This window comes from Primulina tabacum, chromosome 18, assembly GCF_025594145.1.
Source record: "Primulina tabacum isolate GXHZ01 chromosome 18, ASM2559414v2, whole genome shotgun sequence".
In the NCBI taxonomy this organism is placed as follows: Eukaryota; Viridiplantae; Streptophyta; class Magnoliopsida; order Lamiales; family Gesneriaceae; genus Primulina; species Primulina tabacum.
Window position 1 is genome coordinate 29,199,738 of NC_134567.1, and position 27,172 is coordinate 29,226,909.

A 27,172-nucleotide genomic window follows, 5' to 3' on the forward strand; every position below is an offset into this window, starting at 1 on the left:
TTTGTGGTGACTAAATCAAATGAGAATCTGAATGTATTTCTTGAACTAATGATGTCATATATATATATAAACAAAATCTGATTTAGAACAGACGCGACTCTTCATGAAACCGCGACCTGAACATGCAGGTCGATCTCCGTAATTTTCGCAGCGGTAAAATTTGTTCATTATCAACAAATTAAATAAATTATAAAAAAATGTTCTAACAGTATTGGTCCTTACCAAACCGAGATCTACCAAATGTATTCGGTATTGAGAGAGTCTTAAATTGTTCAAGACCGTTGGTGTTTGTAACATTGGTTTGCTTAGTGTATTTATTCGAAACCCAAGTGTAACCATTAGATATAAGTCGATTAGATCGAATCACGATAAAATTTTTCCTTTGTCTTCAGTATCATCTTTATTAATTGGCTAAAATGAATATTGGGTAAAATGATTGATAATGGGAGCAACAAAAATATTCTACCCAACAATCATCCTTCTATAATAATAAGTGGGGGTGGGGGTTAATATTTAAATATTTAATTTCTTTATTTTATATGGGCAATCCTTTATTTATTTAAAATGAAATATAATTTAATCATTTGTTCGAAGGGTACTTGAAGGGTACTTGTCTCCTTCACTAGAATGTGACAAATGTGGCTGCATGTTGTTCATTCATTTCATAAATAATATTATAATTTCTTTGAATAATATTATATATATATATATATATATATATATATATATATTTGCAATTTGCATGCTATTAATGAGATAAGAAACAAATGAATTATGGGAAGCATTGAGCTTGAAATCGACGGCCGCAGCGGCGGCGATTTGACGCTCCCGAGGGAGGAGGAGATAGGCGTCGTGGCCGCAATTAGTACAGTGGAAAAGGTAATTTTACTTTGTTGATTATTTATTTATTTCGTCTACTAAAACTAATCATGTAGCGGTAGTTATTTGTCAGATATTTCCTGGAGAATGATGGATATTTAGCTTGAAATTTGTAGAAGGTTTCGTCGGGAATATACAAGTAAATAAATATTTTATTGAGTAGCGTAGAAACAAATCATGAATATTTCAAAATATTTCGAGACAAAAAGCTCTCATGCACTATTCTTTCTTTTCATAACATGAATATCCAATCTGTTTGAAACTTAGCAGATATTTATCCAGAATTATTATCAGATAAGTCGAACGGAAGTCTGACAAAAAATGAACTAAGAACATTCCAAAAGAAGCAAAGCTCTATCTATTAATTCAACGTGCGCAGTTGTTTGTTTCTGAAAATTCATGAGAGAGCTAGCTTGGATGACAACCGGTAATGTAGATACAATTTTTTTAAAACAGATTCGTTTATCGTATTCGGGATATAACCAAAATAACTCTGTGTTAAATTTTGAAATTTGACAGCTTTCTGGTTATAGCTTTGAGGTTCAATTTCATCACGAAAAAAGTTATAAATTAATCCAGAAAATTTTTCAATACCTACCTCGATGGTTGAAGCACGTGCATGCCGTTTGAATCCTTAGTTTTCACTGGTTAACTAGCTAAAATTGTAAAGTCTACCGTATTAATACTATTATTAATTATAACTAAGTACTTATCCAATAATTATTTTAGCATGCATGCTAAGTTCATATTACATGTTCGAATTAAAACGACCACATGTTAGACATTGCTTGAACCTTGTGTAAAATAGTACGCACACAAATTGGATTCAAATATATATAAAGTAAACCAAATCGACACCCACATCTTTAGAGAGTAAAGATCATTTGTTGGACTCCGAGAGATATGCGAAAATAATGGGTTTGTTTGTAGGGTGTTTTGGTATTAATTTTTTTTTTCTTTCAATTTTGGTCTTTTATGTCATTGAATCTTAATCTTACTCCCGTATTTTTTGATTTTGACAATTTTAACCGTTTTTATTAAAAATATTGGTGTGAAACTACACGCGTCAGCGTCGTTTCGAAAAGAAAGATTTCCAAAATAGAAATTTGATAACAAATATGTCAGTTGTTTGAAATTAAATCCGGAAGGAATTGATGGGAGATGAATTATTGCACTTGAATAGTTATTGTAATAACTATAAATTAGATAGAGACCCTCGTACTTTATAAATTAAAGATGATGATTTTCTTTAGACATTAAATTTTATTGGGCCTGGGGAGGGCCAATAATTGGAAATAAATTATTGAAGATTGAAATATTAGAAATGTAAAAAAAAAAAAACTTTGATCTTAAAAAGGCCCAAATTAAAAAGGTCCAGCTCTTTTGCACTTGTCCAATATTCGGAACATACACTTTAATCCAGTTGTGATGTGAACACTTGCAGCACTTTTTTTCACACGTTGTCACCCAACGATGTTTTGTGGCTGTTAGAATCTAAAATGCCTTTTTGCTGCAGGAATATCCGGCGGCCATGCAAACCATACTCTTAGCTTACCAATCTCTTGGCATAGTCTATGGAGACTTGGGTACTTCTCCTGTCAATGTTTTCTCCGCCACAAATCGAACAAACCTCTCGGAAGATGATCTTATAGGCACGTTAAGCCTTATTATGTGGACATTAACAATCGTCGTACTCATAAAATATGTCTTCATCGTGCTTCAAGCAAATGATAATGGCGAAGGTGGAACGTTTGCCCTGTATTCCTGTATCCGGAGGCACATAAAATTTCACAGCAAGTTCTCAGTTCAGACCATGCGACCCGAATCGGATCTTGACACGGTTCATTATGGTAGAGGAGGAGGCTTTTTGACCTCCAAGACTAAGGAATTTCTTGAAAAAAACCCAAACGCTCAGAATTGTCTCACGGTTCTTGTTTTGATCGGGACCTGTATGGTTATCGGAGATGGCGCACTCACTCCTGCAACTTGTGGTAAATTCGGCATGCAAAAAAAAAAACTTATTAGGAAAATTTTTAGCCGTTTATAACATTTGTGACAACCTTTCCTAAAGAAAAAATACCATATCTTATTGCATGTTGATTCTTGATTTAATTACACGTAAAGTATTACATTTCTCCTTTTGCTGTAGTTCTTTCAGCTCTCCAAGGAATTCAATCTCGCACCACCAAAATAACTCAAGGTATATATGTTTATAGTTAACTGTCAAAATTCAGACTCAAATGTGAAATAAAGTTACATTTAACGACGCATTCGTCAACTTCAATGAACTTTAATATCAATATCTTCGATGTTAGATCATGTTGTTTGGATATCAGTCGTTCTTCTGATCGCCCGGTTTGCCTTCCAAAGTTGTGGGACTAGCAAAGTTAGCTTCTTATTCTCTCCAATTATGCTCATTTGGTTTGCTACAAACGTTTCGATTGGTATATACAATATTATAAAGCACCATCCCTCAGTTATTAAAGCTGTCTCACCACACTACATTGTGAAATTCTTTCTGAGAAACGGCAAGACTGCTTGGGATCTTCTTGGATCTGTTTTCTTGGGCATCACAGGTATATATAATATATATATACACATACACACACACACACACAAATGCCCCAAAGTCTCTTGATATTGTTTTGAATTGTTCAAACTGAACTTGAAGATAATTTCGAGTTTGATCAATTAAAAACAAAAACATTTAAATTACTCTTTTTTATTTAATATTGGGCCAAAAAAAATTTATTTCAATAGGTCATCAACTTAAAATATATATGTTGGACCCCCTCAAGGATTGGGCCCTAAGGCGTTGGCCTCCTTGGTTTCATAAAAGGTCCGGTCCTATGTATAATCTTAAAGCCTTAAATAATGATTAAGAACCATTAGAAAGAACTTTAAAGCATGTTTAATAATTCTGGATCTGACATGATAGTAGTTTTGGTATGTTAGTATTGTCTTAGCTGATATGTAGATAACTCGAACTCATAAGCTTTTAAATATGCAAATAAATCATGTATATCAAGTTTTTTTAGATCATTGGACTCCCACGTATATATGGTTATTACATCACATTCTCTAGGGATAACTCTCATTACTTTTAGTGCAACCTTTCTATTGTTGTACTCTTTCCCAAGTGTGGCAAGTTCAATCACGATGCTGCTAAAACTCTCATCAAACTCACTCATGGTCTTTCTAGCCTTCATATTCATGTTGTCAAAATTTTGAATGGCCAGTGTCAGCTTGTTCTTCTTGGTCTGATCACTACTTTCACAATGTTGGGTTAGTTTCTCTAAAAAATATTTGGCAGTACTTGCAAAACCGAGTTGGCTTTAATACTCCTACATTATTCCTCATTCCATTTAGGAATAAATCTACAAAAAAAATTTGATTAGTATACTCTTGTACAAACCAACTTCGACTAAGATTTATAATTGCCTAAATTGAAATTATGGGTGATCACCCAACAACTTCTGGCCGTTTAAGAACTCTTGGTTCACTAGAAACAATAAATTTTAACAGATAGATTTGAACGACTAGAGTTGGTTGGGATAACACACATCGATCCTTGAAAATTGAATGTGGACAGATAGGCTTGTGAAGTGAGCATCTTGATATTTGAACAATTACGAGTGCTCAAGATCTTGAATATCTTCAAACTTTTAAAAAGCTTTGAATCTATTAAATCTTTATGTTTTCAATTTGAATCTGCATGCAGTTTTCAACGACCATATGTAGTAAATCTCGATAGAATGACCTTGTCACATACGCTATATACATTAAATGTTCGTTTAATACTTCTTTGCTTTTTGCGACTTTAGCTCTTTTAGCTTTTGAAAATTTGATCGATTTTTTGATATTTTAGGAAATTTTTCTGTTAATCTAGAGTTGGTAGGATATCGTGCAATAAGACTTTAAATGATAGCATAGAACAGCTTGAGTTGGGGTATCCACCACGATCTGCTAAAGTCTGATCGGTTATAGAGACTTGTGCACATCACTAATAACTTGGTCTGGTTAAAAGATCGGTGATCTTCTTATAATATTTGCAGCTTGAACTTCTGATATAATGCTGAGCGGCTCGAGTTGATCAGCGGCTAGAAATCTATAAATACATAAAAATGACAGCTGAACCCCGAAAAAATTCGATATTATTATTTGGTATCACCAAAAATTAGGGTAAAACATATTCCAACATATACAAATAAATGTCGGATTAGATTTATATAACATATTTTTAAGTAAAAAATGGATGTGGATCAAATAAAGTAAGGTAAAATAAAGGTGAAACTAGCAAGCAAACTCGAAAAAGTATATCTTACTTAGTGAAAGTCAACAAATTAGTTAAAAAAAATCAATTCAAAAATGACTGAGCGAATTAAAGCCAACAAATTAGTTAAAAAATCAATTCATGCATGCATTGAAAATATAAATAGACTCAACGTACAAAATTAGTTAATAATCAATTAATGCACCTTTGGATATTAAGTCGTAAATCAATCAATGATCCTTTGGACATTTTTGTCGGCCATTTAAAACACATACGCATTAACAATCGTTCTCTGGACTACTAAGCTTTACATGGAATACTAATTGTGATTTCTCGAATCATAAAAAATAATAAAATAATAAACTTCATTGAGAGGAAAAAGTGAGTTCTCATTATTGTGTGTATCGAAAGGTATTCGAGACGGCATATCCAAAAGTTGTATTTGTTGAGAGAATATTTCGAATAGATAAATTCCAAGGCACGTTTACAATGTTTTCTTCCTCGCTTTAGTGACAATGATGTAAGAAAAATTTCTCTCATGATACAATAGAGATATTCTGTATTTGTGGTGACTAAATCAAATGAGAATCTGAATGTATTTCTTGAACTAATGATGTCATATATATATATAAACAAAATCTGATTCAGAACAGACGCGACTCTTCATGAAACCGCGACCTGAACATGCAGGTCGATCTCCGTAATTTTCGCAGCGGTAAAATTTGTTCATTATCAACAAATTAAATAAATTATAAAAAAATGTTCTAACAGTATTGGTCCTTACCAAACCGAGATCTACCAAATGTATTCGGTATTGAGAGAGTCTTAAATTGTTCAAGACCGTTGGTGTTTGTAACATTGGTTTGCTTAGTGTATTTATTCGAAACCCAAGTGTAACCATTAGATATAAGTCGATTAGATCGAATCACGATAAAATTTTTCCTTTGTCTTCAGTATCATCTTTATTAATTGGCTAAAATGAATATTGGGTAAAATGATTGATAATGGGAGCAACAAAAATATTTTACCCAACAATCATCCTTCTATAATAATAAGTGGGGGTGGGGGTTAATATTTAAATATTTAATTTCTTTATTTTATATGGGCAATCCTTTATTTATTTAAAATGAAATATAATTTAATCATTTGTTCGAAGGGTACTTGTCTCCTTCACTAGAATGTGACAAATGTGGCTGCATGTTGTTCATTCATTTCATAAATAATATTATAATTTCTTTGAATAATATTATATATATATATATTTGCAATTTGCATGCTATTAATGAGATAAGAAACAAATGAATTATGGGAAGCATTGAGCTTGAAATCGACGGCCGCAGCGGCGGCGATTTGACGCTCCCGAGGGAGGAGGAGATAGGCGTCGTGGCCGCAATTAGTACAGTGGAAAAGGTAATTTTACTTTGTTGATTATTTATTTATTTCGTCTACTAAAACTAATCATGTAGCGGTAGTTATTTGTCAGATATTTCCTGGAGAATGATGGATATTTAGCTTGAAATTTGTAGAAGGTTTCGTCGGGAATATACAAGTAAATAAATATTTTATTGAGTAGCGTAGAAACAAATCATGAATATTTCAAAATATTTCGAGACAAAAAGCTCTCATGCACTATTCTTTCTTTTCATAACGTGAATATCCAATCTGTTTGAAACTTAGCAGATATTTATCCAGAATTATTATCAGATAAGTCGAACGGAAGTCTGACAAAAAATGAACTAAGAACATTCCAAAAGAAGCAAAGCTCTATCTATTAATTCAACGTGCGCAGTTGTTTGTTTCTGAAAATTCATGAGAGAGCTAGCTTGGATGACAACCCGTAATGTAGATACAATTTTTTTAAAACAGATTCGTGAATCGTATTCGGGATATAACCAAAATAACTCTGTGTTAAATTTTGAAATTTGACAGCTTTCTGGTTATAGCTTTGAGGTTCAATTTCATCACGAAAAAAGTTATAAATTAATCCAGAAAATTTTTCAATACCTACCTCGATGGTTGAAGCACGTGCATGCCGTTGAATCCTTAGTTTTCACTGGTTAACTAGCTAAAATTGTAAAGTCTACCGTATTAATACTATTATTAATTATAACTAAGTACTTATCCAATAATTATTTTAGCATGCATGCTAAGTTCATATTACATGTTCGAATTAAAACGACCACATGTTAGACATTGCTTGAACCTTGTGTAAAATAGTACGCACACAAATTGGATTCAAATATATATAAAGTAAACCAAATCGACACCCACATCTTTAGAGAGTAAAGATCATTTGTTGGACTCCGAGAGATATGCGAAAATAATGGGTTTGTTTGTAGGGTGTTTTGGTATTAATTTTTTTTTTCTTCCAATTTTGGTCTTTTATGTCATTGAATCTTAGTCTTACTCCCGTGTTTTTTGATTTTGACAATTTTAACCGTTTTTATTAAAAATATTGGTGTGAAACTACACGCGTCAGCGTCGTTTCGAAAAGAAAGATTTCCAAAATAGAAATTTGATAACAAATATGTCAGTTGTTTGAAATTAAATCCGGAAGGAATTGATGGGAGATGAATTATTGCACTTGAATAGTTATTGTAATAACTATAAATTAGATAGAGACCCTCGTACTTTATAAATTAAAGATGATGATTTTCTTTAGACATTAAATTTTATTGGGCCTGGGGAGGGCCAATAATTGGAAATAAATTATTGAAGATTGAAATATTAGAAATGTAAAAAAAAAAAACTTTGATCTTAAAAAGGCCCAAATTAAAAAGGTCCAGCTCTTTTGCACTTGTCCAATATTCGGAACATACACTTTAATCCAGTTGTGATGTGAACACTTGCAGCACTTTTTTTCACACGTTGTCACCCAACGATGTTTTGTGGCTGTTAGAATCTAAAATGCCTTTTTGCTGCAGGAATATCCGGCGGCCATGCAAACCATACTCTTAGCTTACCAATCTCTTGGCATAGTCTATGGAGACTTGGGTACTTCTCCTGTCAATGTTTTCTCCGCCACAAATCGAACAAACCTCTCGGAAGATGATCTTATAGGCACGTTAAGCCTTATTATGTGGACATTAACAATCGTCGTACTCATAAAATATGTCTTCATCGTGCTTCAAGCAAATGATAATGGCGAAGGTGGAACGTTTGCCCTGTATTCCTGTATCCGGAGGCACATAAAATTTCACAGCAAGTTCTCAGTTCAGACCATGCGACCCGAATCGGATCTTGACACGGTTCATTATGGTAGAGGAGGAGGCTTTTTGACCTCCAAGACTAAGGAATTTCTTGAAAAAAACCCAAACGCTCAGAATTGTCTCACGGTTCTTGTTTTGATCGGGACCTGTATGGTTATCGGAGATGGCGCACTCACTCCTGCAACTTGTGGTAAATTCGGCATGCAAAAAAAAAACTAATTAGGAAAATTTTTAGCCGTTTATAACATTTGTGACAACCTTTCCTAAAGAAAAAATACCATATCTTATTGCATGTTGATTCTTGATTTAATTACACGTAAAGTATTACATTTCTCCTTTTGCTGTAGTTCTTTCAGCTCTCCAAGGAATTCAATCTCGCACCACCAAAATAACTCAAGGTATATATGTTTATAGTTAACTGTCAAAATTCAGACTCAAATGTGAAATAAAGTTACATTTAACGACGCATTCGTCAACTTCAATGAACTTTAATATCAATATCTTCGATGTTAGATCATGTTGTTTGGATATCAGTCGTTCTTCTGATCGCCCTGTTTGCCTTCCAAAGTTGTGGGACTAGCAAAGTTAGCTTCTTATTCTCTCCAATTATGCTCATTTGGTTTGCTACAAACGTTTCGATTGGTATATACAATATTATAAAGCACCATCCCTCAGTTATTAAAGCTGTCTCACCACACTACATTGTGAAATTCTTTCTGAGAAACGGCAAGACTGCTTGGGATCTTCTTGGATCTGTTTTCTTGGGCATCACAGGTATATATAATATATATATACACATACACACACACACACACACAGAGTGATTTTGAACCTTGTAAAGTATAAAAGTTGGAGTCTAAATCAAGTTCACATGAAACATGCAACAGGAGCTGAGGCCATGTTTGCTGATTTGGGCCATTTCAATAAGAGGCCAATTCAGGTAGGTTACAAGAAATAGTCAATATATGGTAATACTCTTTCGATATTCTGTTTCAATCTGTATTCCATCTTTTATTCTATGCTTATAAATGATGATATAAATTTTCAAAATTAAATTTTTAAAAAGTTTGCTGCATATTTATCATTGCACACAAGGAGGAGTCTGGATCGTAGTTCAATGTAAGATTATAGAGGATGAAACAAAGTTTAGCTATATTAAATAATATGAATTTAACTGGTTGTTAATCAAATTATTGCCCACATTTTTTTAATTTATATCAACTCCAAAAATATAGTTTTAAATTTATTTTTCATAGTAATTATTTATAATTTTTAAATATATTTATCTCTAATTAATGATATTTATATACTTAATCGAACATCTTTTAATAAATACTTGGGTCACCAAATATATATTGCCTAAAATATATCTCTTAAAAAAATTGTTAATTTTTAAAATTCAATTGTTAAAATAACTTTCTTTTTAAAAATATTAAATTTGGTACTTTTTTAAATATAAAAACCTTTTTAATGAACTTTTTATTCCCCTAAATTAATCTAGGGAGTTGATATCAATATTTTATTTTATGTTATCTACACTTCACTTCATGTATAAAATAATGCGTCAGAATTTTTTCGCAAATACAGTACAAATAACAAAAAATACAGTGTAAATATCAACTCCCATTAATATATATAAAATACAAATTTATATTTTTAACTTTCAAAATTAATTGAACATGTGATAATTGTTTAGTTCAATTTATTAAAGACGTCACCACTATCTCCATTTCTTATTTCTCAACTTTTTCTATTCATTTATATTTTGATTTCAATTTCTCAATTCTATTAAACGATTTTATATTAAAAACATTAAATAATTTAATTCTTAAAATTTTATTGACAAGTAATTGAATATAATAATGGGTTAAGTTCAAATTCTGTGCATAAAAAAATTAAATAAATAAAAAATTTGGGCCGCAGCCTCTGTTCCACATGCATGAAACAGGAGATCTACGAAGTTTAGAGGAAGAATATGGGGTTATTTTTTAAAAAACAATGGCTATCGTTTTTAATTCTTGTTTTACAGTTGGCTTTCTCTTTGGTGGTTTACCCTTCCTTGATCCTCTCATACGCTGGCGAAACTGCATACTTGGTTAAAAACCCTGAGAAAATAACTGATGCATATTACAGTTCCCTCCCAAATCGAGTATACTGGCCCATGTTTGTTATTTCAACACTAGCTGCCATTGTTGCAAGCCAATCTATGATCTCCGCAAGCTTCTCAATCGTGAAACAGTCGTTGGCCTTCGGTTGTTTCCCCCGTGTTAACATAATCCACACTTCTTCAGAACATGAAGGCCAAGTTTATTCACCAGAAATCAACTACTTCTTGATGCTTCTCACTGTCGGTCTTGTTGTCGGTTTCGAAGGTGGTGTGCAGCCAGCTAATGCATATGGTATGTCTAGTAAGTAATATGCTTAAATTTTCTGATTCAGCTCCTGACATAATTTATCGAAATGGGAGGGAGCACTGCGTATGTATGACTAGTTGCAAATCCCCTAAAATTACAGAGTAAAAATTCAATCTTCCAAAAAATTAAAATAAACATGATTTTTTTTAAAAGAAATTGTTGGTTATTTGCATCAAAGCTGTCACCTCATACTTGTTATATCATATTCTCTGTTATTCTTTTGTAATTTCTTATTTGTTAGTCAAGTTTAATAAATCATTTGTCAGTTCCTAAATTATAGGCAATTTGTTAGTTTGTTGGTTATTCATTAGTCTATAAATTGTAAAGCTTCCGTTGAATAAAACTGAAGTTCTCAGCTTTCTTTTCTAATATATGTTCCAACTTTTTTCATACTTTTGTGCAAAGATCTTATTCATATTTTTATTCTTTCATCTTTAAACTATCAAAGTGGTATCAGAGCTCTCTTCTTAAGGGATCTGTGAGTTCATTTGACTGTTTGAAATGGAAAGTGAATCTCATTTTTCATCAATGGCTCCACCAGTCTTCGATGGAGAAAATTATCAAATGTGGGCAGTGCGTATGGAAACGTACTTGGACGCATTGGATTTATGGGAAGCTGTGGAAGAGGATTATGACGTTCAACCTCTTCCAGCTAATCCTACTATGGCACAGATCAAGACACAAAAGGAGAAAAAGACAAGAAAATCAAAGGCGAAAGCATGCAGCGGTTTCGGCAACGATTTTCACAAGAATTATGTCTCTCAAAACAGCTAAGGCAATTTGGGACTATCTAAAGGGAGAATATGCAGGAGATGAAAGAATTAAAGGGATGCAAGTTCTAAACTTGATCAGGGAATTCGAACTTCAAAGAATGAAAGACTCAGAGACAATTAAAGATTACTCTAACAAGCTTCTTAATATTGCAAACAGAGTAAGACTTCTTGGATCTGAATTTACCGACACAAGAATTGTTGAAAAAATTCTTGTTACAGTACCTGAAAGATATGAGGCAACTGTCACTACCTTGGAGAATACAAAAGACTTGACAAAAATTTCTCTTGCTGAATTGTTGAATGCTTTGCAAGCACAAGAGCAGAGAAGACAAATGAGAGAGGATACAACATCTGAAGGAGCCTTGGCAGCCAAACATCAAAATTTGGCCAAATACAAAAAGAAGAAGAAGAATTTCGAACGGAATGAAGCAAGTACATCCGTTTTTCCAAAAGGAAAAAATGGAAATCAAAAAAATTCCTATCCAGTTTGCCAACATTGTGGAAAGAAGAGTCATCCTTCATTTAAATGCTGGAGGAGACCTGATGCTAAGTGTTCAAAGTGCAATCAACTTGGGCATGAAGCAATGATATTCAAAGAAAAAGCTCATCATCATGAAGTTGAAGCCCAAGTTGCAAATCAAGAGGATGAGGATCAGCTTTTTGTGGCATCTTGCCTTGCAAGCTAATATTAGCTCATCTGAAAGTTGGTTGATTGACAGCGGATGTACCAACCACATGACTCATGACAAGGGACTTTTCATAGATTTCAAGCCAACTGATATCATTAAGGTAAAAATTGGAAATGGAGATTACATTTCTGTCAAAGGAAAAGGAACAATTGCCATAACAAGTGCTGCAGGTACAAAGAAAATCTTTGAAGTTCTTTATGTGCCAGAAATTGACCAGAATTTGCTAAGTGTTGGTCAATTAATGGGGAAAGGCTTTAAAGTAATCTTTGAAGATGGTTTTTGTCGCATTCTTGATGCCATGAGTCGGGAAACTCTCAAGGTTAGAATGAAGGGTAATAGTTTTTCTTTTGATCCCATGAAAGAAGAAATTGTTGCATATTCTACTGAAATCAGCAGCGCTGCAATATGGCACAAGAGGTTCGGTCATTGTCATTTGGAAAAGATGCAGCTCATGCAGGAAAAAAAGTTGACAATTGGCTTACCAAACTTTGGAAATCACTTGTTAAACTGTTATACTTGTCAATATGGTAAACACAGAAGAAGACCATTCCCAAAGTCAACTTGGAAGGCCACTCAAAAGCTTCAACTTATTCTTGTTGTGTCTTTGTATGTGGATGATTTGTTGGTGACAGGTAGCAATGCCAAGCTTATTGATGGATTCATGCAAGATATGATGCTGGTCTTTGACATGACAGATCTTGGGCTAATGAAATATTTTCTTGGCATAAAAATCAAACAAGCTGATGGAGAAGTTTTCATCTGTAAGAGAAAATACGCTAAGGAAATACTTAAAAAGTTTCATATGGAAGAATGCAAAGAAATGGCTACACCATAATCAAAAAGAAAGCTTAAGCAAGGAAGATGGTTCAGACAAAGTTGAAGAAAGATATTTCAGAAGTATGGTTGGATGTTTGATGTACCTAACTGCCACAAGACCAGATATTCCTTTTGCTGTAAGCATTCTCTCTCGTTTTATGCATTGTGCTACTGAAATACACCTTCAAGCAGCAAAAAGAGTCATTAGATATATCAAAGGGACTGTTGACTATGGTGTAAAATTCAAGAAGTGTCAAAACTTCAAGTTGCCAGGATTTTCTGAGAGTGATTGGGGTGGATCCAAAGATGATATGAAGAGTACATCTGGGTATTGTTTTAATCTAGGATCTGGTGTGTTTTCTTGGTGTTCCAAAAAGCAATAAAATGTGGCACATTCCACTGCAGAGGCAGAATTTGTTGCTACTACAGCAACAGCAAACAAAGCATTGTGGTTGAGAAAGTTGTTATGTGACTTACACTTGAAGCAATTAAATGTTACAGAGGTATTTGCTGACAATCAAGCCGCGATATCAATATCACATAATCCAGTTTTTCATGGAAAAACCAAACATTTTAAGATCAAGTTGTTCTTTTTAAGAGAAGTGCAAAAAGAAGGAGAAGTGAGCCTGATTTATTGCAAATCTGAAGACCAACTTGCTGATATATTCACAAAACCTCTTCCACCAAACAAATTTGAGTTTCTTAGACAAAGACTTGGAGTTTGCAGCCCTTAATGCAAGGAGGATTGTTGGTTATTTGCATCAAAGTTGTCACCTCATACTTGTTATATCATGTTCTCTGTTATTCTTTTGTAATTTCTTATTTGTTAGTCAAGTTTAATAAATCAATTGTCAGTTCCTAAATTATAGGCAATTTGTTAGTTTGTTGGTTATTCATTAGTCTATAAATTGTAAAGCTTCCGTTGAATAAAATTGAAGTTCTCAGCTTTCTTTTCTAATATATCTTCCAACTTTTTTCATACTTTTGTGCAAAGATCTTATTCATATTTTTATTCTTTCATCTTTAAACTATCAGAAATCATCCTTTGTTTAAACATTTGTGTTTACTACAGGTGTGGTGGTCATATGGGTCATGATTATAACAACATTCTTGACAACAATAGTCATGCTGGTTATATGGAAGACAAGAGTCGTACTAGTCCTATGTTTCTTCTTCCCTTACATTATAATTGAGGGCATTTTCATGACATCTCTGCTAAACAAAATCCCACAAGGAGGATGGGTACCGTTTGCCATATCTGCGTTCTTCCTCGCTGTCATGTTATCATGGACATATGGAAGAAGTAAAAAGACAGATTATGAATCCGAAAACAAGATGACCACCCAAGAATTGGATCAAATCTTGGCGAGTAACAGTGTGCACCGGACAAGAGGAACTTGCTTCTTCTTCGCCGATCTCGCCAACGGTATCCCACCAATCATTCGTCATTATATTCAACACACCAACTCTATACGTGAAGTAGTGGTACTTGTTACCATTAGAATTCTTCCAATCAAAACTGTGCCTCCGCAGGAAAGATTAACTGTGGGAAAGTTGGGACATGGAGGGATTTATCGGTGTTTGGTGCGGTTTGGATTCAATGATTCTCAAGAAATGGAAGGAGTTGATTATGTCGCCTTAATCATCGCAAAACTTCAAGAACTTGCTGATGATTCGGATGAAATAAGGATGTTAGAGTCAGCAGCACGCGATGAGGTTGTGTTTGTTGTTGGGAGGACTATTCTTAAAGCAAATCGGGATGGTGGGATTCTGGCAAGATTGACAACAGATCATTTTTACAGATTTCTGCAGAAGAACAGTAGATCAGCAATATCAACACTGAGAATCCCACATGAGAAAACACTGCAAGTTGGGATGTTTTACGAAATCTGAATGCATTATACCATGACAGAAACAAATATTTTTAGAGCCGAAAGAAAGGATCGATCATTCATCACTTTGTTGAAGAACAGAGGTATTGTATAAAGAAGAATTATGAAATTTGTAAAATTAAAATAAATAGGTTCTACCCGAAGAACTTGATAAAATATTTCAGATTAGTCGTCCTCCTGTGAACATTTAGTTTAAGATTTGAAGGCTTAACAATCTATTGATCTTCTTCAACCTATCAATACCTCGATTATAACATTTGTCGGAGGATTCAGCTTCCGCATTCAAATGAAATGTCGTCACTCTAGATTCAATTTATGCCAACCGATTTAAGCATACATCTTCATTGAATTGTTGAACATACACTAGTCAGTCTTGCACGTATGTTATGAGAAGCCTGAAGTTTTTGTGAATTTTCCAAGAATTATGCAACGAAATATCTTTAATCAGTATAGCATAAACTTGGTCCGAACTCAATGATAAAAGCTAATGAATTTCTTAGAAAGCAAATAAACCTTATTACAACTTTTAATGGATCAAATAGGCTTACCAGTTTGCCAAAAGAAAATAAACAAAACCAACACTAGTAACAATGAATCATCTGAACATGTGACTCTCTTATGCCACAAACTAGATAAATACGTTAAAACAAAAAAAAAAAAAAAACAAAAAGTAAACTACTTGAAAACAATTCTCATAAACAACAATCTAATTACGAACAGAAGATGACCCGACGTCATCGACTTTTGGAGTCATGAATGTAGGAGTTGAACCTAGAGATCTAGTTTCGAGAGACGGGCTACTGCCACTGTTCATGTTTCTAATGTCATCGACCATACTAACCACGTCACTCATTTTTGGCCTCTCTTCGGGCATTCTTGCAACACAACTCAACCCTATTTGCAACAGTGCTACCAGCTCTTCCTCTATATTAGGATACATCAAAAGCTCTGCATCAAACACTTCACCAGTCCATTCCTCACGAACCACTGAAATAACCCATCTAACAAGGTGGATCACCTCTTCATCCCCTGAAGTGTGGACAGGGGATTTTCCAGTGAGAAGTTCAAGTAAAACAACTCCAAAACTGTATACATCAGATGCCTGTGACACTTTCTTGGTGTCGGTGACTTCCGGGGCACGATACCCAGCAATCCGCATGACTGGTGGTGAGATAGGATTTATCAGTGTTGCCAAGCAAAGATCAGAAATACAACCATACTGTTGGGAGTTGAGAAAAATGTTTGAGGCTTTTATGTTTCCGTGTACAAGTTTTCCAGCGCTCTTGGAATGGATATAGGCGATACCCCGTGCTGCACCTGTTGCAATTTTTAGACGGATCTCCCAGTCTAAAGGAACCCTCTTTACGCCTCGGTTTGCTGCAAGAAGACGAATGCACAATATTGTCACGTGAAAATTTGATAGTTTGACAAAGAAAACCATTGATTCTACATACCATGTAACAAGGCAGATAAGCTTCCCTGATCAAAATAGTCATATACGATAAGCTTTTCATCTTTTGAATAATAATAGGCCCTTAATGGAGCCACATTCTCGTGTCTAATATTTCCCACTGTATCCATCTGGCGTTCAAAGTCTTTCCTCCCAACAAAAACTTCCTTCAATCTCTTCACAACAACTACAGTTGCATCCTCAAGTGCTGCCTTATACGTAGTTCCAAATGTTCCTTTCCCAAGAACCTCGGCTGACGCCCTCAATAGATCTTCGAGATCAAAAACAAGAGTACATCCCTCAAAGAATGTTAGTCTACTATTTCCATCTTGATTGCCATAAACCATCTTCTTTGAAGATATTTCCTGCTTATTTGGTTTTTTATTAGTATAACTGGCCGTTTGCCGACCACCACCACCTTCCTTCTTGTATGCAAAAATTAGCAGCAAGGAAATAGCCATGGATACCACTGCAGAACCGCCAATAATAATTCCTAGAATAGCGGATTCACTAAATCTTGGGTGATGCTTTTTCGGTGCAATAGCAGGACTAGGCGAAATAACCGGAGACAATGAATTTTCTTGTGAGATTTTGTTCCCAGAAAAAGATGAACTGGGAAATCTAAGAAGAGATTGAGGTACAACTCCAGTAAGATTATTGTTAGACAGATTCAACAGTTTCATACTCGGGATATTCAGATCCGGAATATCACCAGAAAGCCAGTTATTAGCAAGAACCAATGAAGTTAAATGAGTCAAATTTGAAATGGACAATGGGATACTACCATTGAATTCATTGTTAGACAAATTTAACAATGTAAGATTTTTCCAAACTGAAAAATCCAATGGCAGTGGACCTTGAAATCTATTGAACTGAAGAAAAAGACCAGTTAAATTTCCAAGATTTAAAAGATCGGGTGGAAAAGGACCACTGATACCATTTGATCTCAGACTCAAGATCTGAAGCTCTGACAAACGTCCAATAGTGTTCATAGGAATTCTGCCTTTTAATCCAATAGCAGGCAGTCGAACTTCGACGACTCTTGAATTGCCACTGTTACAAGTGATTCCTGTCCATCCACTGCAAACAGAAGTTCCCTCATCCCAGTTCAGATTCCGTGAATGGTATATGTTATCAATAAAATCGAGCAGTGCTCGTTTGTCTTCTACAGGTTCAGCTGATGATAGCAAGTATAGAGCATTAAATATTAAAATTGTAGCACAAATTATCTTGATCTCTATGCTCATTTCTTCTTCTAGTCTTTTTAGTGAAAAGAGAAAGGCCTTCGATTATATCCTTCTTACATCTCTGCCATACCTATAAAATCCCAAAATCAGTAGAAACAAGTGAAGGAACAAAAGGAAATGCACGCAAATAGTTAATAAATCATATATTGCGGCAATAAATAATTAATAGCCATCAATATTATAGCCGTTTTATATTTAATATTCTGAAAACATCGCTTTGTCTACCAACAAAATTCAGTAGTTAAGTTTCCTTACAACAAGATAAAAAAAATTTATCAAAGGGAATTTTTTTTCTTTCCACGTTAATTCGCAGCTGATGAATTATTCATTTCTATATTTCCTGCACTAAATTGGTAATTTGAAACGCCAAAAGTTCTCGACTTCTTGTAGACTGAGACAGCCTCAGTTCACTAAAGTAATAACTCATGCACTAAATTTTAGAGTGATAGCAATCAGCCCGAGCTATGCCCAGAAGTTCAGTCAACTGCGCCACAAATTAACTTCGTGGGATGTAACTTATTTTCCATTTCTAAGAGCCATTTCTTTTTCGCCCCTGTCTATGTTACTCCCCAGAAAAGTATGCAGATGTTAAATTTCCGGGTTTTGAAATCTCAAGCAATTCATGGATATTCTTTTCAAAGAATTTCATGCAGAAGTAGCTAAAATTTGAACAAATAATAATCAGAAATAAAAATCAAAAGCACACCATCGGTAGCCAGATCAAAGAATCTTTTGATTTCCTAAAAACTCTGCCGCAACACCCCAACCAAAATTCTAAAAATAGTGGCAGTTACAGAAACTCCAGAAACGTACAGGTAGATATATATATCCACCGCGTGCACGCATGACATACAAATGACAGCTAAGAACAAGAATTCAAACACTGAAAATAGAGGGCCGAAAACCAACCTCGGAGTGTGGCGTCGAAGAAATAAAGAATCGGCACCTTCTCCCTCGATGGATCGCGAATGATTGAAAATGTCAGTGATTCGAACAGCCAAAAGTGAGAATTCCTTTTCTGCTATTTATTGCGTTATAATGGCGCGAGGAGAGCGGGAAGCGCACGTGGTGTGAAGTAATATTACAGCGGAGAAGAAAGGGATGTGAAGTGGAGGGAGAGAGGAGGATCAAGGATGATCTTGACTATGCCGTTAGTTCACGTAAATGGCACTTCCCCCAACGCATACTGCATCACACAGTGGACATAACATTTCTAACATCAATCTCTGACTTTGTTCATAACATTAAAAAAAATATTTAATACAAACATAATTGGACACAAGATCACTTTTTCTCGACTTGGAATGACAAAAATTGGAATATATAAAATTAAAATTTGATGATATATACCATAATCATACACAAGTTTATTATCATTAATGGAAGCCTCGATTTCAGAAAATTATTACAGGCCAACAAAAGGCAAAGCATGGCAGAAATTACCATAAATTTATATATATATATATATAAAAGAAATACTAGAAAATCAGATTTTTAGCAAAATCCATGAAATTGGAGTATATTTATTTATCATAAATTGGGATGATCCTCCTGATTTCCATTTTCCTGAAAAGTCAAAAGTTGTAATTATGGTTAATAAATTTTAATCACACATTTTGGTCAAACTAACCCCGGCTATTTATATTTGTTACTTACAAATTTTATAAAACACGTATATTCAAAGAACTATTAACAAGTTAAATTCAACCTATTTGAGAGTGATTGCTTGCGTTGGATACATGTGAGGTCAACTCTTTATATTTATATATATATATATATATATATATATATATATATATATATATACATATTTTGAGAGTGATTGATTCCGTCGGATATATACGGGGTCAACTCTTGATTGATATGAGTGTATATATATATATATATATAATTTTAATATATTGTACACTGTCTATCTGTTATCACTGAGGTAACACTAATTTAGTGGATGTATAATTTGTATATTTTTATTATGTTCAATACGTGAGTACAACATCAGCAGTAAGTACAAAGATGATGACGGTTGATGAATATCATATCAAAATTATATACATTTCGACTGTTTGTCATGACATCATAAATATAAATAATTTGTGATGTTGCGTGTTAATCAAAATATATTGAGCAAAGCATATCACATTTCATATTTAAATTAACGTATGATGTTAGAAAACACGGGCATCCAGCTATTTGATTAGCTCACCAAGCGATATGTGTGGTCCTAGTCAAGGTTGTTTACATTTAATTACAAGTTTATCTATACATGAATCATGATTATATATATATATATGAAAAGAAAATGTGGTTTTATTTTTAAGAAAAATAATAAATATAATTTATTTGACTTGACATATATCATTATTGTGGCATAAAATCAACCATATATATTTACAAACGCTGTTATTTGAGAGAGCTAATTTAATTCCTGCTTGTTTTATACAAGAAAACAAAACATTGTCAAAAATAAGACCAACCTTGTTAATTGGTAGAACCAAAAATAAACGACGAGAAGGACCTATCTAATAAATTTTTCGCAAAAGTTTAGTATCAGGACCTAGTTTTCGTCCTAATTATGCAGTCTAATTTGAAATTATGGTATTGTCTTCTGAACCACACGTACTTTAATTCGAACCTGACATGACCCGCAAGTTTTTCGATGAAATTCATGAAAGAATAATGTTATCTGTAATGTCATGATCCGAAGTTATGTGAATAATAATTGCTATAAAGATGCGATTTTGATGTACAAGGGACTTGATTTGACCTTGTGTTAGATTATAAATGATGTATTGTATTTATAAGTCATTCTTTATTAATTTAATATATCAATACGAGGACAATGGTCTCCTTGCAATGTATGGGAAATGTGGTGGTCTGGTGAATACAAGACAAGTTCATAATGTAATGCTCCGAAGGGATATTGTTTCTTGGAATTCTATGGTTGCGAGTTATGCACAAAATGGGAGGTTTGATGATGCATTGGAAGTGTGTAAAGAGGTGGAATCGTTAGGTATGAAACCTGATTCGGTCACAATGGCTAGCCTTTTGCCTGCTGTGACTAGCACAAGTGCAGAAAATATTGTGTTTGTGAAAAAAAATAATCATGGATATATGGCTAAAGAAGAATTGGTGGCTTTGAGTGTGATGAATAGCAGTGTATGTAAATAATTTTATTCGTAGTGAGGCAATTGGGATTTATTCACAAATGCAAGCTCATGGTTGGAACCGGATGCTATTACATGTATGCCAAGTGTGGATGTTTGCGAGAGACGAGAAAGGTGTTTGATAAGATGCACATTAAGGTCATTGTATCATGGACTTCATTGATGTCTGCCTATGGTAGGAGCGGCAAAGATCAATTAGCCATTGAATTATTCACTAAAATGCAGGACTTAGATCTTGTTCCTGATTCTATAGCTTTTGTCTCAATTCTTTCAGCTTGCAGCCATGCGGGATTGTTAGCAGAAGGGAGATATTATTATAGATTGATGACAGATGAATAAAAGATAGTTCCAATGTTGAAGCACTTTACTTGCATGGTTGATCTACAGGGACGAGCTGGTCTAATGGATGAGGCATATGATCATATCAAGAAAATGCCAACGGAACCAACCGAGAGGGCTTGGGGAGCTCTATTGAGTGCTTGCTGCGTCTATAATAACATGGATATCGGAGTTGTAGCTGCAGATCATCTTTTCGAGTTGGCTCCACAGTTCACAGCAATATGGTTATTTCGTAATGTTATAGAATATTTATGCCAAGGCTGGGAGATGGAAAGACGCAACATTAATTCGATTTGTGATGAAAGGGAGAGGAATCAAGAAAATGCCTGGTATGAGTAATGTTGAGCTTCATGACAAGGTCCACACTTTTCTTGATGGTGATAGATCACGCCTTGATGCGTTAAAGATCTATGACGAGTTGGATGTACTAGTAGGGAAGATGAAAGTCTGGTTATGTTCTGGAAACCGACACTGCCATGCATGACGTTGAGGAAGAGGATAAAGAAAACCATCTGGTGGTGCATAGCGTGAAGTTGGCCATTGTATTTGCAATTATGAATAGCAAACCAGGGATGCCAATCAGGGTTACGAAAAACCTGTCTCTCAGCCACTTTGCCATAAAGTTCATTTCCCAGATTAGCGAGCGGGAAATCGTAGTTAGGGACACAAATCGTTTTCACCACTTGTGAAAATGGGTTTGCTCCTGTGGTGATTATTGGTGAATTAATACTGAAAATGGACTTGCACATTTTTATATAGTAAAGATATATATACTAATATCTTTTAGCATGCATAAAAAATAAAAAATTTGTAAGACAAAAACTTTTATGATACGGTCTCACGGATCATATTTTGTGAAATGAATCTCTTATTTGGGTCATCCATTTTCTTTTTACACTAAAAATATTACTTATTGATTTTTTTTATAATAATAATATACTAATAAATTTACAATAAACGAGTCCATTATTATAACATCAAACAATTGGTGCTAGTTATACGATGAAAAATGATGATAAATCGCAATACTTCCCTACAGGGAACTCCAAAACTGATCGGGTATGAAGAGAAACTTTCGACGAACCCAATAATAATCAAACTAATAACCTTACTGAAGATGCAATAGCAAGAAACTCCTCCTCTCCAACTTTCGTCCGCACTCCATCAATCATCAGATGCCCTTTAACACCTTCTAAACTAATATCGCCCCCATTGTATGATTCACAATCTGCCTCAGTCTCCTTCACTTTCTTAATAGAATTATCCAAGTCTTGGACGGCGCACTCAGCTTTTCTTTTGTTGCATTGCTTCAGTTCCTTAAACACTTTATTCTCGGATAATTTTACTACTTCCGAGCTTTCATTGGTGCAGTCAAAGAAAGGAAGACGGCCTAAAAAACCTGTTGTACAAGGAAGCATGCCAATGGGACAGGGTTTCCACGATTTGACCACATCCCGACAGCTCTTTGGTCTCGAGTCGGATTCTTTTGGTTTTATAGCCTTGCCATTGATTCGAGACTGTTTGATCAACTCAAATTTCTCTTCAGCGCAAAGGAGAGAATCTTCCAGTTGAGAAAGAGGGATGACCTCACCTGGGGGGTTAGAGTTAGGTTCTAAATCTGATGGTCCCAATAAAGAAAGTTTCTTTAGTTTATGGAGTAAAGAGGCGTCGCCGATCAGACGTGCAATGATTAAGGCAGATCCCATTAGTTGCTTGTTTTCAGGAAAGGATATCAAAAGACATCTATGGAGAAGTCCAGTTAAAGATGCTTTGCGTTTCAAGGCCAGAAAACCTTGGTGTTCTGAAGATTCTTCATGACTACCAGTAGTTAAGATCTTCAAATGAGGAACAAGCGACTCAAACAAAGACAAAAGTAACTCAAATCCGTGAGCTTTGAGTGAATTCTCTAGAAGCCGGTGTTCCCCTGATGAAGATTCACAAGATCATTAAACCATGGATGAAAATACAAGACGTGTCTTCAAACTAATTGTACAAAGGCAGCCAGCAAGATTACGTGCATAATAGAACTCTTAGTGGATACATAAATAACCATGGATGATATTCCAACATTACATGCCCTACAGACACACGAGAATAAGGTGAAAAGCAATTGTTTAGTTACCTTCCATCTTTTCAAGAATGGTGTCAGCAAGCGTTACAAGAAATTCTGGTTCTCTCCTGGATAATTTCAAGACAATAGATTTCCAGTCATCATATGCAGTTTGCTTATTTTCACTACTCTGTTCAATTTGGGAATCTTCTAAGTGCTCCTTTAAATTGGACAATTCTAATGCACTAAGCAAGAACTCCAACAGAACATGTGCCACTTGAGGAGAAAATGAAGAACATAAAAGCAGAACTTTCTTCAGTAGTTTGGAATGCCGGTTCTTCAATTTGCTAAGTTGGCTCTTATAACCTAAAATGTTAGGGCATTTCCCACACACAGATTAGGGCGCTTGCGAAAATAAGATAATGTTAAGCTGCACAAAGCAAAATCCCAATAAACTAAGCAATATATGGTAAGTTAAACTTATTTTTTATACATTCAAATGTTTTTTCATAAATACAAAATAAAAATCCAACGCTCAGGTCTCAGCAGAGTTAGAATATGATTGCTTTCCAGCAGCAAGAAAGAAAAATTTATTTTGTGATTTGGTATACAGTACACCCACCATAACCTAATGTGGCATAACCACTATATTATTTATTATACACATGGGTGCCATATAAATTTCAAGTAAAATCCATACATATTAGGTAACACATCAACCTACGTTACACCGGGTGATTTTCAACAGCAATAGACTAATCCTATCATGTGTGTTTACCACAGTCTATCATGTGAATATAATGTTCAACACAAATAGATGTGAGAATAAATGAAATAAAAGTATCCATAAAATCCCACTTCACTCATCCAAATACACCTCGGTAACTATTAGCTATGGAATACATGCCTCCATGATTTGTCACTTTGCATTGAATTTGGCATTCATCCATCATTCAGGGGAAAAAATTTATTTTTTCCAAACCATCAATTTCAAATCTTTATGCTATGTTAAGCAATAAATGAATTTTATTTCCTGTTATAAATTATAATACTTCGTATCGAGTTCGAACCAAAACTGTAAACTATCTAAATTCTTATAAATTCATAAAATCCATGCAACCTAAGTGAGTCTTGAGAGGCTGCATAATTTGATGTTCATGTGGAGAAAGATGTATTGTACATACACAGTCTGGTAAAAACAATTAAGTAACTATGTTCCGGTCATAAAAGAAGTAATTATGATGCAAATTCATCAGGATTCAACTAAACAAAGATAAAAAAAATTCAACTCACATTTTCCCTTGGGACTTGAATTACTAGCTCGCACAGCTATTTTTGCTTTCTGACAGAGAGCAACTTTCTGTAGTCGGTGCTTAATTTTTTTCTCGAGGTTTTCCTTCTGAATGTTTTGATTAGGAATGACCTTTTCTTGAGGTTCCCAATAATATGATATTAACCAATCTTTTGCCTGCAAGTTAAATAACAGATCCAAAAGCATCAATATCTCAAAAACATACAGCAATAGCCATTTGAAGATACAATCACACCATAAACTCAAAGATCACATTATAAGATGGCATAGAAACTTCAACATAGAAGAACATAGATGTTCAATTGTTTTTCAGGGAATAGATAAACGGCGAGATTAAAATGTTTCCCCAAAGTTATTTCTGGAACCATTCCAAGGTAACATGTCCACCGGCCTCCGTAGCAAACAGATCAAGGTTTCTGAAGAAAAGGAATAAGGTGTGTTTGAGACATGAAAAGCAGGGAGATTTACAACATATAGAACTCCCCTTAGTCATTTAGAAAGCTAGCTGGATTAACCTTTTTATCAACAAATATTAAAAATCATCCAATACAATATTTCCTCACAGATGTGGGATATGTTTGGAAAACGAAACAGAAAATATATCAAGTTGTCCAAAGAATTTCCATTAATTATTTTCCTAAAATTATTTTGCGGAAAACACAAAAACAGATCGAAACATAGCCAATGTTTTCAAGGAAAAGCCAAAATCACAATAAATTTATGCAGAAAACAATCGAGACATAAATAGAAAATTAAAACATAACATCCAATAACAAGCTATTAGTCATTAGTTAGAATCAAAACTGACCTTTTCTGAGGCACAACGGAGAAGTCGGAGAGAAGGGAGATCACGATGAGAACCCTCTATAAGTATCCCAATATCACAAACATATCATAAATAAGAGAACAAACACAAATGTGTGACATATGAAATCACTGTTGAGAGAATTTAAAAGAAGACAAAACTAAAATTCAACCAAATATATATTAAGGGGTCACTCACCATGACGAATATCAATCAGCATTCGTGGGATGCCAATGGCATTAGCTGCTTCACCTATTGAAATTTCATCCTTTATTCGTGTTTTCTCAATTATGCCATTGACAAGCCTTTAGAAATCCGAAAAACACAAACAACGAAAGAAAATAACATTAAACATGTTCTCAAACCTATAGATCAAAATGTTGAAAACAGAAAATAGAATAGCTACCTCATAATTGCCATGCAATATTGCATGGACAGCGCTTCCTCTGACTGCCGAGCACTTTCATTCAAATCATGTCTGTGATTAAAACACAGAAATAAAAACTATAGAGAGAAAAGTAGAAGGTAATGCCATGTACACTATCAGACTAAGATTCCTTCAGCAACCTATCAACTAGATTTAAAGCAGGCATTAAGGTAATCGAGTAGAATGCATCTTATACTTATCGAGCCATAAGTAACTTCATTTGAAATAAGTGATAATTAAATAATGGACATATATATTTTTCTAACTATTAAAGAAATATTCTCTAGCTGAAATTCTACAAGGCATTAACATATCAATTCAAACAAATCATCTTTTTTGAATTTCATTATAAAAATATTTACTAGATAAAAACAAACGAACAAAAAAGGCCTTCCAAACTAGCATATTATATTGCTGATTTTACTTACTGCGAGGCATAACAGTTCCTCCAAACAAATGAAGGTAAAAATAGGGATCGGTTTCAATCGGTCCATGAAAAACTAACAAGCATCAAGAAGCCTATTGTTTTCCGAATTCAACAAAACTAGACAAAAAGTCATACACAGTATCAAAGATTAATCATACCCAACTCCAAACATGCTTCTTTTACGATGTGTAAAAAAAAACAAGGATTACCTAAAGGACGGATCTTGCTGCTGGGTTTCAATAATCGAAGCTGTAACTTCAACCGCCACAGGAATGCAGCTCCTACTCCGCCACGTCCGTATCTAAAAAAACCCACAACAACAAAAAAGGAAACGCTGCTCATTCAATCGATAGACATAAAATAAATGCTAAATTAATTATTGCATAAAGTACTTACTCTTTGAAGGGCAGAGGCAACTAAATCTGGAGAAGAGGAGAAAAGTGATTCTCTGACGAACCGCCAGTCTTCCCAGCTTAACCAACTCACAGTTTTGAAGCCGTCGGATTCGTGTGTTGGGCCTTCGTTATAAGCAAACAGTGTGTTATCCATAGCTTATGACTCTTCCCTTTCTTTCCCTGAGCCTCACCAGTAAAAGAAGCGGAAGAGAATAAAGCTGGCAGAAGAAAATCCCAAAAGCGTATCGGAAGCGGAGCGACCGGACAGTGGCGGCGACGAGTAGAGTTTGGGTGGTGATTGAGCAAATAAATTCTAAATTAATGAAAGTATCCCGCAGGTTTTTCACTTACTAATTTATTTATTTTTTAAATGTTTTAATTTTTTTAGTATATTTCAAGTTATTTAAAAAACGAAAATAATTTTTATTTTAAAAATCATTATCTTCGATGCTATATACAGATATCAAACCCTAGCAAATATTTTAATTAAGGCAAAAATTTGTATGAAACTGTCTCACGGGTATTATTTTGTAAGACAGATATTTTATTTGGATCATCCATGAAAAAATATTTTTTATGTTAAGAATATTAATTTTTATTGTGAATATCGA

The 27,172-nt window shown here is 34.3% G+C and overlaps 4 protein-coding genes and 1 pseudogene across 5 annotated transcripts; 3 read left to right on the forward strand and 2 right to left on the reverse strand.

The window, feature by feature from the left end:
• The first annotated feature begins 751 nt into the window (after positions 1–751).
• On the forward strand, positions 752–4,800 carry LOC142532463 (potassium transporter 26-like). The gene is made up of 5 exons (XM_075638758.1): positions 752–879; positions 2,396–2,870; positions 3,029–3,079; positions 3,195–3,455; positions 4,748–4,800. Exons 1-5 carry the CDS (start codon positions 775–777, stop codon positions 4,798–4,800), a joined length of 945 nt encoding a protein of 314 aa, XP_075494873.1. The 5' UTR covers positions 752–774.
• A 1,634-nt stretch (positions 4,801–6,434) lies between these two features.
• LOC142533932 (potassium transporter 26-like) lies at positions 6,435–15,199 on the forward strand. Its single transcript, XM_075640866.1, has 7 exons — positions 6,435–6,562; positions 8,077–8,551; positions 8,709–8,759; positions 8,875–9,135; positions 9,249–9,301; positions 10,391–10,760; positions 14,126–15,199. The coding sequence occupies exons 1-7, from the start codon at positions 6,458–6,460 to the stop codon at positions 14,944–14,946; spliced, it is 2,136 nt and encodes a 711-aa protein (XP_075496981.1). The 5' UTR covers positions 6,435–6,457; the 3' UTR covers positions 14,947–15,199.
• A 168-nt stretch (positions 15,200–15,367) lies between these two features.
• LOC142532869 (putative inactive receptor kinase At4g23740) lies at positions 15,368–19,181 on the reverse strand. Of its 2 annotated transcripts, none has more exons than XM_075639393.1 (3): positions 18,552–19,181; positions 16,400–17,703; positions 15,368–16,322 (listed from the first exon to the last, which is right to left on the reverse strand). In XM_075639393.1, exons 2-3 carry the CDS (start codon positions 17,640–17,642, stop codon positions 15,652–15,654), a joined length of 1,914 nt encoding a protein of 637 aa, XP_075495508.1. In that variant the 5' UTR covers positions 17,643–17,703; positions 18,552–19,181; the 3' UTR covers positions 15,368–15,651. The 2 variants fall into 2 exon arrangements, with proteins under 2 accessions (XP_075495508.1, XP_075495507.1); XM_075639392.1 differs by having other exon boundaries at positions 16,400–17,712; positions 18,552–19,180.
• Positions 19,182–20,423: 1,242 nt separating this feature from the next.
• LOC142532464 (putative pentatricopeptide repeat-containing protein At3g49142) lies at positions 20,424–21,867 on the forward strand (annotated as a pseudogene).
• Positions 21,868–22,055: 188 nt separating this feature from the next.
• On the reverse strand, positions 22,056–26,925 carry LOC142532870 (uncharacterized). Its single transcript, XM_075639395.1, has 8 exons — positions 26,563–26,925; positions 26,376–26,467; positions 25,719–25,790; positions 25,511–25,617; positions 25,316–25,371; positions 24,489–24,663; positions 23,268–23,561; positions 22,056–23,069 (listed from the first exon to the last, which is right to left on the reverse strand). Exons 1-8 carry the CDS (start codon positions 26,713–26,715, stop codon positions 22,240–22,242), a joined length of 1,779 nt encoding a protein of 592 aa, XP_075495510.1. The 5' UTR covers positions 26,716–26,925; the 3' UTR covers positions 22,056–22,239.
• Between the last annotated feature and the right edge of the window lie 247 nt (positions 26,926–27,172).